Source organism: Pezoporus occidentalis, unplaced genomic scaffold (assembly GCF_034315485.1).
Source record: "Pezoporus occidentalis ecotype Australia unplaced genomic scaffold, CSIRO_AGI_Poc_V1 ctg4, whole genome shotgun sequence".
NCBI classification, from domain to species: Eukaryota; Metazoa; Chordata; class Aves; order Psittaciformes; family Psittacidae; genus Pezoporus; species Pezoporus occidentalis.
In genome coordinates, this window is record NW_026915724.1 from 4,018,663 (window position 1) to 4,034,085 (window position 15,423).

The 15,423-nt window shown below is 35.9% G+C and overlaps 1 protein-coding gene across 4 annotated transcripts in view; it reads right to left on the minus strand.

Annotated features, from left to right (window-relative positions):
* CUNH8orf34 (chromosome unknown C8orf34 homolog) overlaps positions 1-15,423 on the minus strand; it is a 166,393-nt gene that overhangs the window by 104,574 nt on the left and 46,396 nt on the right. For all 4 annotated transcript variants that reach the window (XM_062633227.1, XM_062633226.1, XM_062633228.1 and 1 more), the window contains 2 exons: positions 8,255-8,283; positions 1,376-1,545 (listed from right to left, as the gene is read on the minus strand). In XM_062633227.1, the coding sequence (XP_062489211.1) occupies positions 1,376-1,545; positions 8,255-8,283 (199 nt within the window). The remainder of the gene's footprint in view (positions 1-1,375; positions 1,546-8,254; positions 8,284-15,423) is intronic.

Sequence of the window (15,423 nt, forward strand, 5' to 3'; positions counted from 1 at the left end):
TTGTTAGTCAGAACTAAACTTTTTTCTTCCTTCTAGAGATTAGACAAGAGATGCTTATTTCTGCTCCTTCCTATTGAGTAAAAGGATACAATATCCTCAATTTGCTTTGCAACATATAACAGATCATTATTCACTGTCTTCATTAGACTGCTGAATAAGGAAAAAGAAACCCAGGTCCTCACAATGAAGCTGCAGTGCCACTCACTGACCCCGTTACTTTCCCAGGAGCTACACTGGAGAGACCTAGCATCTGAGTTCTGTTGGTGCCAGTACAAAGTCTGGCTGAGGGATCATTACTACGTGCTGCTACTTCTTTGAAATAGTAGCACTTACAGCTGCATCCCTCCCCCACCCAATAATCTAATTAAAAGAAGAAAGAAGTACTCATAGATAACAAACATTCACAACATGTGAAGAATGCAGCCTGTAAGAGCCTGTAAGTGATAGACTTAGTTTCCTTCTGACATGGAGGTGAATTCCAGTGTGGAAGGCACATGGAGGGCATAGTGAACCTTAGGCCTTTTCAAGGGGAAGCAGAGACTTTCTGCCTTCTTAAAAGAGGAAGAGAAAGGCTTCTATTGCAGTCAGAGCACTAGTTATATCCAAGGAGAAAGGCTACAGGGCTGAGGGAGAACCATAGGTGTTTAAGCCAATTAACAAAGGCAGCACTTGATACTTAAAAAAAAAAAAAAGAAAAAAAAAAAAAGGAAGAAATAAATACTTCACTTTCTGTGACCAACAGGTATCTTTAAATGACGGAAAACGGACCAATTGTAAAAATGATAATCACTTCCAAGTAGCTGAAGCACATTAATAAAGAAACATACTCCTCTACTCTCAGTAAAGCCCAATAAATCATTAGAAGTTGTTTACTGCAGAGATTACAACTTTCACTTTGAGAAAGACTTGTTATTAACACCAAGATGCTAAGTATAAGAATTGAAGATGAATTTAGGAAATCCTGCTAAAAATAACATAGGTACTGTTTCCCTTGTTTATCTTTCCTTTAAATGAGAAAATCAGATTTACCACTAAAATGTCAAGAAGACTAATGAATAGGTACTACCGACCACTTAAAGACAGAAGGGTTAGAAGTATCTGAATGAAGCAATACATAAAAAAATCATGTCAAGTTGACAAATCATGTCAACATACACTGAGCTTTATATATAGGAATAAAACCATATGGTTGCAAATAAGTATAAGGTTAATATACAGAAGCATGATAAGAAACCAGTCACATATTAATTTTGCATGCTGCCACACTACAGCACGGGAATTTAAAAGCCTTGCACTCCGCTCTCAGAAATTGGGTGTTACAAAGACAGCTTTATTTCACAAATTATAAAAATTCTAGGCCAAACCAAAATCCTACCTTCCTCCAGGACTGCTGCTATCCTCACTGTCCCACTGCTCATTTTTATTTCTTGGTATTGGTGGCTGCAGCATCTCAGCAGCCAGTGGGTCTGCATCATTCTCTTCACGACCAATCCATTCTCCAATCACACGAGGTCTGAGAAGGGGGGTGTTAAAAGCCGCTGTGTCCTGAAGAGAAATAAATAATAATAAAAAAAACCATAAACACTGCGCTGAGTGTTCTCAACCACGCATGCAAATAGGAGAAAAAAATAAAATAGAAAATTAAACTATTAGTTTCGAAAGTACAAAACCAGTAAAGTACATTATCATTTCAGACGGCTACAAAATGCTCCGTAACAATCACGAACTAAAGAAAAGATCTCCATTAACAAAATTCCAACAGAGATCTCTCTTCTTAACTTTTCACAGCAACCATAGAAATCTGCAATATAGACTTGAAAAATCATATATATATTTTATAAACACACAACTCTTGTAATCAGTACTGTGTCAGTTCTGCTAAGAAACACGAGGTCACTTGTATAATGAACACCCCAGCCAAAAGACTGCTGTAGATTAATAGCATTACTCTTATTTGCATTATGAATTAATGCAAAACTAATAACATCTGCATTTGGCACTTAAAAATAACCCTGCTGGGATTTACATAATGTATCTTTCAGTTCTGCAAATGGTATTAACATTTTAATAAAATACATTTCTAAAACTAGTACTCATATTTTTAACCACTGATTGGAAGAAGGTAGCTGGAGAGGATTACAAGAAGCAAGCAAAATGCAACTGGAATATTCAATACAATAGTTGCATCATTATATCAGGAAATTAGATTAAAGAAACAAATTGTCCTTAAAATTGTATGAAACAACTGTTCTGAAGTGACGAGTATTCTCAGTGTTATTGGAATGGTTGTAAAGGGTCATGTACAACTGCAGTCAAACTAAAAAACACGCATGTATGCAAAAATAAATTGAAATGGGATAGGAATATTTATTTTGCTTTAATTAAACTATTTTCGCACTTCAAATACAGTGTGGTCCTCATTAGAAGAGATATATCTATTCCTATCCTTTAATGAGAGAAAATTTCAGGAAAACAAATCCTTGGCTGTTACCTCGCTCAGTGTCTCAATAAATATTCCTGCCATAAAACAATGTTTTGAAAACAAAAAGCATCTGAAAAAAAGTACAGCACAGTGATTGCTTAGCCTAGAACCATATTTTCCCATCTTCCTAAAAACAAACCATTTTTAAAGTCTCTTCCTAATTGACACAGATACGGTAAAAGCACAGTTTGAAGTAGAGATCTACTAATATGAGACAAAAAAAAATAATAATAAAAAAGGCTGCAAACTGCTTTCAGATTAATATATTTATCCCACTCTTGCTAGATGTTGCAATTTTGCTCAGCAGAATGACAGAATCATAGAATGGTTTAGGTTGTAAGCGACCTTAAAGCTCATCTAGTTCCAAACCCCCTGCCATGGGCAGGAACGCCTTCCATTAAACCAGTTTGCTTAAAGCCTCACCCAACCTGGCCTTGAACACTGACAGGGATGGGGCAGCCACAGCTTCCTGGGCAACCTGTGCCAATCCACGAGCTTCATTTTGACAGAGCCAAAGGTGACCCAGGCCCTGAATTACACTCATACACCCTTGTTCTTTTGTTTTGTTTTCTGCAGTATGCCTGTGAGTGCATTCTCACACCCCAGTCTCCATTTTCTCTATCCAGAGTGCTCCATCACTTGACTAATTCAGTTTTTACACAATTTTCCATTTTCTGTAATGTTGATGTAACACAGTAGAACCACTGAAAATGGAATGCAGCTGATACAGAAGAGAGAAATCTGAGGTAAACATCACAGCTTCAGAGGTTTTATAATACCTAACCACAGGTGTCTTTCTTTTCTGTACTTACAAATACGCATTTTGTGCGTTTGTCTGGTGCTGTTACAGTCAGGTAATGTAGACTAGAAGACATGGCCTCTGGTCACTTGACAGACGTAACCTGTTACAGTTGTGACTAACATCATATGCCTATGAGTTAGGAAAAACGATTATTCTACTGCCCACAATGCTTTCATTACACAAGGTGCTCACCTTAGTTTCTTTAAGCAAGAACCATTTGGCCTCTTTTAAGGTTTATTCCTGCTACTCTGGTTATTTTCTCCCTTCCCCTTTATTTATTTTATAGTAATTACTAAAAACGGCTCCTGGAGATAGTTAAACTTGCAACAACTTGCACTGTCAATCTTGCTAAAAGCTTTCTGTCCTGTAAGTGAAAATGGAAAGTACCTAAAAATTCACCCTTTTTTCAATACCATAAATTTTTCCTGACACTGTATACTGCACCATCAGCATATGAATAAATAAACCATTAATGTTATGTCTATCCTTGTTATGCTGATTTCTTTTCTAGACGTTTTAGGGATTAAAGTAGCACTTCATATTCTAAATAGAAATGTAATTTACATTACATAGTCATGCTTTGCCTCACTTTATCACCTTGCTTTCCTTTTTGAATCTCGTTAGATTAGTACACCACAGTTTCGGTGACCTAATTTATTTCCTTCCTTTCAACTATATAAGCAGCCACAGTGAAAACAGTAAACAGAGAATCAGAGATGGCTCTATTCAGAACACCAGGACATTTATGTGGCACCTTATTTAAAAAGCTTCTATAAATTCAGATGAAGTATTCTGCCCTCAAACACAGGGCATTTGTTTGTTTGTTTGTTTAATATCAACCTTAGATCTTAACTGATTTCCAATTTATATTTCCCCATAAATAACATAAGAGATTGACCCTGACATTAGTGTACACAGAAATATTTTCAGGACAGGTAGGTATTTAAATCGGCACTAAATGAACTTAGAGGATTATTTTACGGAGCAGTCCAGGTGTCATCCATGTATCACTCACATCAATGGCTACCAACTTGACACACTCAAGCTTCTCTAACGTGGAGACCAGAAGAGGAAGGAAAAGAGGACAGCTGAACCTCATCTTCACATTGGGCTGAGATTTGGATTTTGAGGGAACCTCCACTGCAAGAAATACTTTGGGGTGAGAAGAAATTTGTTTATTTTTATGAGTTAGAGTAGTTCTTTCTTCTGTTTTATTAATTATAATCTGTGTTCATTAAGTAATACTACCCATAAGAAGAAAGTATACCCTAGAAACAGCACAGAAAAAATGTTTTAATATTAACATTGAGGGTCAAAATCTACTATGACTAATTATATCATCTTCACTTGAGCCTGGATCTCTTAACACTTAGGTTTCTCCCATTATTAATAAAGTGACTGAAAGACATTGTTGAGAATTCTGGACAAATCTCGCAACGTGAAATTCTCATCTGCTTAAAAAAGAAAATATTTCTAGGTCTCTGTGTTTGCAGATAAAAACAAAAATAAAACAAACAAAAAAGCCTGGAAAACATTCACTAAGTGTTCTTCAGCAAATCAAAAGCCAGAAGATGAATAAATTTTCCCCCACCTCCTCTTAAATTGCTTTAAAATGACAATATTTTAGTCCATCTCCAGCCATGGCAAGAGACACAAGGCATGACTCCTTTCTTTGCAGGTTCTGGTTCAGAAACATTGTTGAAATGGGTACAACCATATTAACCCATTTTAAACATACTTTTTTGCACTGTAGCATCTCGGCTACATTTTGCCTCAATGTATCTTACTTACCATGCATACATTCTACAGTTCTACAGTGCAACACATATTACAGTTTATTTTGTGACCTATAGACAAGTAGGGTCTTCCAGTAGCAGTACTTCAGAGGAGGCACATCATCAATAGCCCCATGGTCAGAGCATTCACCTAAGACACCAGAGTTTCCATTGTATGGCTATTCTATACTTCTGCATGTATTCGAACTTCCACTCCCCAGGGAAGTGTCCAGACAGACTTAGGAAAGAACCCTGAAATTCACAATGAATTCTCTATAATTATTTTAATCAGCCTAGAATTCCATGCATTTGGCAGAAAAGCTAACATTCTAGCTCAACTTTTTTGTTTACATGAAATTCTTCATGTCATTGAGGAGCTTTAGGAAACTACACACTTCCATGCGTAGTTTCTATTCAGTGGAAAAGAGAGTGAGTTAATTCAGAAATATGTATTTCATTAAGTCTGCACTTTAGCCTTAAAATCTGAGAGTCACAAATCACCCCTTCTCATTTTCTTTCCTTACACACAATCCAGTCAGTTGCTGATTTTACATAGCTTCCATGGCCTAGAGATGTGGGCTGAATTAACAAGAGAAACAGAACACGAAACTCTGCCAGTCTCAAGTAAATGAGATTAAAAAGGAGGGGGGTCTATATAATAAAACTGTTTTAATTGCAGTAATGTTAGGAATTTCTTTTGCAAAGATACTAGTGAACTCAGAAATTTTGTTAGATTTTAGCAAACTAAAAGCTTACATTTTGACAGAAAGACTGACCTTGTTTGCCTGTATTTACTTCTGTCTTGGACTGAAGCTCTAAGTACTGGCACAAAGTTAGTAATAGCTGATATTTGACAAGAATCTGTTTAAATGAACCCTTCCACAAAATTGATTGTAATTCAGAGCAAACTGGTATTCCAAACCCAAATCCTTGGGTAACTAAGCAAGTAACTAATTAACTGGATTACTTGGGGGGAGTTACATCAAACAACAATACTGATCAAGTACGCCCCTGACAAAGGCAGCTAGAGGTCACTGCAGCCAAAAGAAATAAGTTTTTAAAAGACACATATAATAAGAAACAAAAATAAAGAACATATTCTCTGTTTTCCCTGGGTTCATAATCTAAACCACAGATGAACAGCAGGATTATGGCCTCTGTCCTAATCCCAAGAATGTTCCTGATCAGGAAAACAAAGCAAGGAAAAGGTATAGAAGAATTTATTATTGTTTAGTTTTTGTGCCTCTCATGACATTTACATACTGCCAGTGTTCTAACAGAATCTAATGCCAAGTTTGGGCATGATGTTCCAGACCCGTTACGTGCACCTGCAGGGTTAAATGGTTAATCCAAACCACAGATGAATGTGGCTGGGAAATGATCCAGTGCTGCCACAGCATAGAATCTGTAGTATTAGCATGTATTTCGGGTACAAGAATTACAATAATCTTGACCACATTTATACCTGAAAAATAAACATCACCTGGGTACCCACTCATGTGAAATAGAACCGAATTCTGTCTAACGTTAAACCATTATCAGGTAGTCTTTGGCTGCTTCCAGATCAAGCCAAATAAACAAAACATTGGTGTTATCAGCACTGTTCTCAGACTAAAGCCAAAACACAGCACTGCACCAGCTACCTGGAAGGAGAAAAATAACTTACAGCTGATAGTAGGATACACACCTGTTTTAGTTGTAGCTAGAGTAGCACTTACTCTGATCAAGGATTTTTCAAGCCCTCATGCTTTGCCAGTGAAGAGGGCCATGAGAAGCCCGCAGGAAGCAAAGACACGACATGTGATCCCAACTAGCCAAAGGGGTTTTCCATACCACAGCACATCTGCCCAGTATATAAACTGAGGTGAGTTACCCAGAAGGAACTGATTGCTGCTTGGATCAGGCTAGGTATTGATCAGCAAGTGGTGAGCAATTGTATTGTGCATCACTTGCATCTTCTGAGCTATCATTTCTTTTTGTTGTTGTTTTCTGTTATTATCATTATTGTTACTGCTGGTATTCTATTGCCACTATATTTTACTGTATTTTAGTTATTAAACTGTTATTATCGCAAACCATGTGTTTCCTTTGATTCTCCTCCCCATCCTGCCCAGGGCAGGGAAAGGGGAGATGTGAGCAAGCAGTTGCGTGGTGCTGAGTTACCAGCTGAGGTTAAATCATGACAAGGGCAAAATAATAAGGCCATGGTTTCTAAATGGCAGCCTAAACATGACTGCATGGTAACAGTGATCAAACTTGTCTAACTGGCCTTTCCTGGAGAACCCAGTGGAGGTACACTTGCGACAGAATGGTTCATGCCCTCATTTTACCAGGAGAAAGGAAAGATATTTAGAAAGTATCTATCTCTTCTATTAGGAATTATTCCTTTGTTTTATATACCTTTGAACTTACTTCCCTAAGAGTACTGGTTTATGATACCACGAATAAACCCCAAGATTCCTGGCACTACAGGCACGCTGCTGTTCACTGGTGAAAAGAGGGAAGATAAAAAAAGGTGTTCCATTTCATTTGGAACTTTGAAAATTTTAGCTTAATTACTCTCTCAACGCAGAGTTCACACCAGCTAAAACTAAAATTCCTGTTAAATATGTAATGTATCTAAAAGACCAAAACAGAAGAGAGCCTTGTTTGTTGCATTGAGCAAGGAAGTAAGAACTGATCTTTATGCCCTGTGCATTCTTGATTGAATTTGGGGAGCAAAAATTATTCCTAAATATTCTAACAAATCATAACTGAGAATGCAGAATTCATGACTTCAGGAATAAAAGGTATTTAAAGCTTTCAAAAATTTAATTTTTTAAATTTTATTTAAAATTTATTTAAAAATAATTTAAATTTTAAATTTAAATTTTTCAAAATTACACAAATTAACCCAGCAGACTATATTAAGCAAAGATGGTATTAAGGTTAAAAAACATTTTCCATGGCCTCACTGAGAGCTTCTTAAACTCAGTGAGGTTTCTTTTCCAAAGCTAACAGCCCGCTCTGGATCCAGCTCCTAATTTATCAGCATATACTGTACTTACCCATACAGCTTTCCATACCCAAACTTCCTCTGAACTCAAAAGAACTGAAATGTGTCCACCAGGACGTGGAGATGCATCTCTCATTGCCTAAAATTATGAAAATCATCTGTCTTTTTTTACTGTTCATTAGGCATAAAGTAAATCTTACCTTATCAAGTTCATCAGAAATAGCAATGCCTGAAAACAAAACAGATTAAAAAAACATAATTTAGAAACATTCTTTCTATAAATGTCTTTAACTGCAGTAAGTAAAACTAAGGTTTAATCTGGAAAGTTTACCTATTGTTCCCTGCACACTGCTGTACCATACAATGGTACAATATTCTCTTCCATTAGTGAAATTGCCTGGAAACAATATACTCTTAACTTTCCTCAGCTACAATATTACCAAAAGGAGTTTTCAAAAAAACAAGGAAACGGAAATGGCAGATTTGCCAGTAAGTGACAATGAGCTTAAGTATACTTCTACCTGCTTTCTAAACTTAAAGCAGCAACATAAAATTTACATATGGACACATTGTTATGCAAATCTCACCCTGACCAGCATGCATAACATCATGCTGCAATTACAGGGCAACATGGACATGACTTCTTTCTTTCTCCATGGTTCAGTATAGAAAAGATTCTATGAAAACATATGGAATTTAAAGAGTGGAAAATCTCACTGTAAATTTCACTATAAAATGCAAACCAGTTTTTCTAAATCCCTTTAAAAAGAACTTGCTTGTTTGCTCTTGTCCTTTCTCCTGATACCTGCCTGAGGCTTTCCTATGCTTGCTTCCATCATGTCATCTAACTCTTACATATATGCATAGCTGGTGTTGGAATTGTTAATGTATCTATACACTTCAGTCATATCACATGGAGAGAGCAAGTAATCATACATTTCATGCTATCACATTGAAAATTCTTATATATAGAAAGTAAAGTGTTTCTCAGGTTCCTATGAGGTTTCATAAGAAACATTTCCAGTTTAGAGCTTCAATTAAAAAAACACTCTGGTGAAAATAAAGTGGAGAAATATCCATGCATAGTAAGAATACACACTTGAAAGTAACTGTCTAATTCATATCACATTATCAAGACAACTTCGTCCAAGGAATGCTAGAGATGGTATTGCGAAATAATTAGCATCAGCTGAGTGAAGAGTTATTCTTTCTAAAATCACACTATAAAGATTGCCACAGCATAAGCTTATTTCCACGACATTTTTATTTCTTATTATTTGGTATATTGTAACTACAAGAATTCTTTGTTTTTTTACTATACTTTGAATCATTAACTCTATACAGCTAATTCTCAGTTTAGATGACTTCTTTATACAGATTTTTGTTTTAAAATCCTAAAGTGCTAGCAGAATTGAAATTACAATTTTAAGACCTCATCAACACGTAAGAAATATGTCAGGATTAAAGAGAGTATTTCAGTCACTCAACAGTTCTAAAGTAGATTACATTGAAAAATATGCATTTTGCTTAACCCTTCTACCCCTCACAACAATTAACCTGTTTTAATAACTTCAGGCTTTTATTTAGCCCAGATAGATACTACACTAATGTGTATACAGTATAATCAGGAGGTTGCACCAACCTGAATCATTCAACAGGACTTTAATGTATTATGCGTTTCTTCAATACCCAATAGGCATTTACTAGAGGGAAGATAACTCCACTCTTTGAGGTAGTAAAACCGTAATTCAAGATTCTATTTATCTCAACTTTGAAAATCTGATTTCCATCAACCAGCTCTCACATTGGATGTATTTTGCATAACCACATATTACAACCACAAATACTCTCTCTAAAAAGACAAACTGACTTTTTTTTTTTCAGCTATTTACCATAATGTTAAGACTGTTCATTTTGTTTTGTACAGGCTTTTATTTCCTCAGATTGGAAGTTGTTCAACTTTTCTTCTTCTTTCACAGATGCTCTTTGAATGGATCTTTGAAACCTGGGAGCAGATGCAAGAGCCATTTTTCCCTGTGCTGACATACTCATTAAAACTATTATTTGTCATTAAACTAAACATTAAAACTATTTATTGTCAAGTTGCCATATTTGTCAAGTATGGCAAAAGAAACTACAAAAGCTAACCCTGCCATTTCCAAGACTCTATTGCAAAAAACATTAAATGATTTTACTATTCAACTGACTATGTTGCTAATCAAAGATCAATAATGAAAGTACCAAACAGCACATACAGGAAAAACTGTATATAAAAATATATGGCTCACAAAAAAAGCTCTACTAACTTCTCTGATTAAGTTACATGTAAGCACATAAAATTGAAAAACACCCCTAATCAAAAGGACTGCTTTCAGCAAAATGTTTTTTTGTATAAACCCCATCAGTTCCTCAGAATTTATTCTGAATTTAGAGAAGACTAAGCTGCATAATTGAATTGTCCCCAATGTCTCAAATTTCTTCTTTACTAAATCGCAAACAAGAGCGAGACACCAAAACTAACTGTATTTCTTAGATAACCATGTAGAAAAATAGCTGTTTCTGAGGACATCTTGCCAAAATTAAATTTTAAAAGTTTACTAAACTTTTATCTTTGTAACCCCTTTGCAAGAATTAAACCTGCAAAATCTTTCTATATCTCCTTCTGATGTGGTATCAGAAGAAAAGAAAAAGGATTCTGCTGATTACCATAATCTTGGCATGTTGATTCTTCCAGTGGCAGGGTCTACCATCTTGTCAGTCATACAGATTTTTTTATGTTATGGCTTAAACCCCATTAATATTAATAAAACTCGACTAGTTACTGATAATACAAGTCCATTAGCAGAGATTGGGATAAATTAATTCATAAAAAGGTGGTTGTAAAAAAGCTTCTAATTTTCTTCCAGGGCACTACTTCACCACATACTTAGTGTGTGCCCAGTCTTACCAGTTTTCTTTTGCAGTTGCCAAACTGACAAAATATCATGGCTGAACTTGAGAGGAGGGGGTGGAATTATATGGACTTCAATTTTCACAAAGTAAACCCATTGCATATTTACCATAATATTAAAAAACAGAAAATCTAAAACACCTTAATGCAGAATCCTGAGAATGCAACTACAGATAATAATAATTATCACACAGGCGTATTTACAGTATCTGTTACTCTCTTAAATTTAGCACACACCTGACTTTTCAGTAGTCAAATAGGTTACTGTCAGTTACTTTATTTTCAAATACTACCTTGACAATGTAAACACGTGAATTTCTACAAAGTAATGATAACAGCGGCTGCCATCTCTGGGTAATGTAATTGCTACTATCCAGAGATTAGTATTATTCAAAAAAGAAAACCCTCTTTTCACTTATCTTGTGTATTTGACAGCAAATAATTGGTTGTGCTCTCTGTAGCTTGTATAGTTATTTTCACCTTTTCTTTTTTCTGTGACTTTCATACAGCGTCAAAGAGGAAATATAAGTTTTAGTTCTTACATATTCTAAATAGGAAAATGTCATCGTAAAATCACAGAACACTAGAGACAAAGGGGACAGCCTATTTCATGAAACTATTCTAAATGGAAATAGCTACATTTCAGGTTTAGGCAAAACATCCATAGGTGTAGCCAGAATGTTCACACACTAAAATCTTTTTACCTAACAAGTTAGCCACTTCCTCAAACTGTAGCCTTTTTTCCTCACAACTTAATTCAAATCACCAAAAATCAGTAACATCAGCAAAACTGACAAATGTAGTTTGTTCAACCTTGAAACCAATGGCTTTGTCAGAATTTATGTTTTTAGGAACAACTGCTTCTGACTTCCCTCAGCTTAAAGCATTCAAAGCCTGACTCTGCATGATGGTGAACATACAGAATAGAAGTTTTCTGGCTGTTCCATCATTGCTCTGCCGCAAGTCACTAAGCAGTGGATAAGAAGGGGACTCTTGAAGAAGGTCTTCTGCCTTTGCAGGGGAAGGTCTTCTGACCTCAAAGGCAAATCCTTCAGAAATAAAGGAGTATGCTTTACCCTTTCTCTCATAGCAGCTGTTTCTCACAGACAACATTTGCTATAATTTTATATTATACTATGATTGACAACTGTACAACAGTCCTACATTCTTATTTTTTGCAATGAGAAAGTGCAGTGTTCCTACTTAATGGGGTGAGAGGTTTGCCTGACACCCTCAATCAGCTAAAGTTCACAGACAAGGTTTACAGTGGAAATTAGATGCCTAACTGCCAATTTTATGGCTTTAAAAGTCCTTCCTTTTACAAGTAATTACGGGTGCTGAATTTTGATCAGGTGTCACAAACAACCAGCCCACTCAGCTGTCTGATGAATTACACAGACAGACTCTGGGCTGTTGTTTCTAGTTTTAAGTGTAATGACCCTCTGTGCTGGAACAATGAAGTAATTGGCCTGAACATGCTTTCACAGTCCTTCAGAAGTGCTCCACAGCCACAACTACTGCCGTCTCTGATCAGCAACAAATCTGGAGTGGGGCTGCTAATGCTAGCACAGCCTTTCTCAACTGGAACACTTTTATCCTGCCAATAGCTTGGCTTTTGAAAAGAACTGGAAGAACAAGCTACCCTCTGCAAGAAAGGTCTGGCCCACTAAGTTTAAGTGAAACCTGACTACCAGAGAATTTAATGACAATGCAACTTATTAATACTTATTATATTTTAATTACTATTTTCATGCCTCCATTAGGAAAATTGCCCAAAAGCAGATCTCACCGTATTAGCCCTGTAGCTTATGTTTATTTCTACCTAAAATATTAAACTCGTTGTTTATCATGCTTTTTTTTTTTTTTTTAATTAGCATGGATTATTAAAAACATTCCTTACATGGTTATCTTGGATTTCTGTTCCCAATCTTCTATCCCTATGGCAATCTGCTGCAGCACAATGTTAAGAATGGAGAAACAAAGATGACGTATTATTCGTGATCAGCTTTACAGTAGCTTAAAAGCTTGTGATATCTTCCTATGTTATACATGCCTGAAATTTTAGAACAGGTGTTCTGGTAAGACTGAAAGTTATGCTTTTATTTGTGGTCCTTAAATAATTATAGGAAGAGGTAACACACAATAAAAATTAGTTGATTTTTTTTTTAAGAATTACATTTTTATAAATGCACAGCATACATCTGACAACTGCAATATGTACCCAGTCATGAGAAAATAAAACGCTATGACTTTAACATATGCCAGACTACTATTCAGCTCAATAGCAACAAATACCTTATGCATTTTCCTAAATATCCAGAAGATGGCCACAGAGTTCCCAACAGCCAGTTTTCCTACTTGCCAAACAAAACCTTCTGCATTTCACAGGTTTTGTCACACAGTTTGGACATACGAAGACAACCTCAATGCAACTCTGACTAACTTGACAAAATTTATTTGCATGATTGGTCTCGGCTGGAGAACTTGTGGATGGCTGGACTGTCAACCTCATAGCGGTTGTTACAGAACAGGAGGCTCTGTAACAAACTCCAGAACAGAAACAGCATTATTACTCTATCATTATTAATACTGCAGCTTTGAACATGAATACAAGAATACTGTATTATATATCAACTTGCTAGCAGTTAACTGTCCCACTGCACTCTCCTATCCACTGTAAATCACGGGAAGCCTTTGTTCCCTCACTGGTGGGACAGGTCATCTCTGACGTACTTGCATTTCCCATGGTAAAACCTCATGCCATACTGTAGCTGGCAGCATAATAATTTCTAGCCCCTGTTCCTGTTTGCACTATGTAAACACAAGGTAAATTGAAATTACTTATCTTACACAATCTTGGAATATAAAGGACATGAAATGGTTACTCTGGCTGCACCAAACAAAGCATTTCCCCCAGAAAATACGTACACAAGAATCAAACCAGCTCAGTCACTTCTGTATAGAAACTTTAGAATAGATATCTCATTGACTGTCATAATACACATTTTTGTATTATTTTCTTTACTTACATTGGGTCATTTACAACTTTCAAAATTACACATTTTTCCTCCAGTAGTCATTCAGATATTTTCCGTGAAGGCATATTGAATTGAAACCTCAGAGTTCTTTCCAATGAGCAGCATGTGTCCTTCTATTATTAAACAGCTATGTATCAAGTTTCTGTAGTGGTATCCATTTTGAATTAGGACAATGTTCCTTCTAACATCTAGCCAGATAAGAATAAGGGAAACAGTGTCACCTACAAGGCACCACATATCACACTATACATCAGTATAGTCACTATCCAGGAAACACGTATTTAACTTCTCCTCCCCATGGTGTCTTTATAAAAAAAAAAAAAAAATTAAACCCCAGCAAAATAATCAGTGTTTTAAACTTGCAGAATTTCTATATTCAAATTTCTGAGTGGCTCCAATGGAGAACACAGGTTTCAGGATTAGCTTTAGTGAGTAATGAATTAGTCAACCAGAGAGAAATAAAATGCAAAGTATGCAACAAATATCCCACAAATTTTCTTAGGCCAAGGTCATTTCAGAAGAGAATAATCTTTAAAAACATTTTATTTTAGGAAAAGATGTACACTGCAGCAGGTTGGTTGAGGTGGTTGCCCAGTAGCCAAGGACAATCATAGCTCTCCCTACTACAACCCCCCAAATGCAATTCACTTCTAAGAAATAGGAAGTGCCATATCTGAGGTGACCATCAAACAAACCCCACCATAACTTTTGGCAAGGCAAATACTGTCCCAGTAAAAGGTTACTGTAACTCTAAAGGAGACTCTAGCCCTGCAACTTCAAGTAGACTAGATCAGAATGGCAAACACTGCCACAAAGGTAATTAAAAATTTAACATCTGTAGGAAAAAGATACTTATAACTGAAGTAACAGCTATCTCCCAGCCATATAAGCCATACTTCATAATTGAATAGCAAAAATTATGTTTATGTTCTTCCTGTTTCTATCTTTGAAATATCATTATTTCGTATTATTACTCACACATCACACTACAAGCAAACGGATTTTATGAGCAATGGCAGTATTGGATAACAGCTGCAGTACTGAGACAAAATCCTCTTCCTTAAAGGTTTGATTGAGCTTATCTAAAAATGTCGATCTCAAAATAAATTACAAACATTGATCTCACACAAGAATAACATGCTTTTAAAGTTCAGCCTGAACAGAAGAAATGAAAAATCTGCTACAGAATACTGATGACTAGCTTCACAGTTCAATTAGTAGAACACATTTAGGGCTAGATGCTCAACTGATCATAGATAAGCAATTTTTACAGACTAAAGAAGTCCTTTTTACAGACTAAAGTCTATTTCACATCAACTGCGTATGACTAGGAAAAAAAAAAAAAAATTCTAAAGTATTATGTCTTAAAACAATGGCTCTC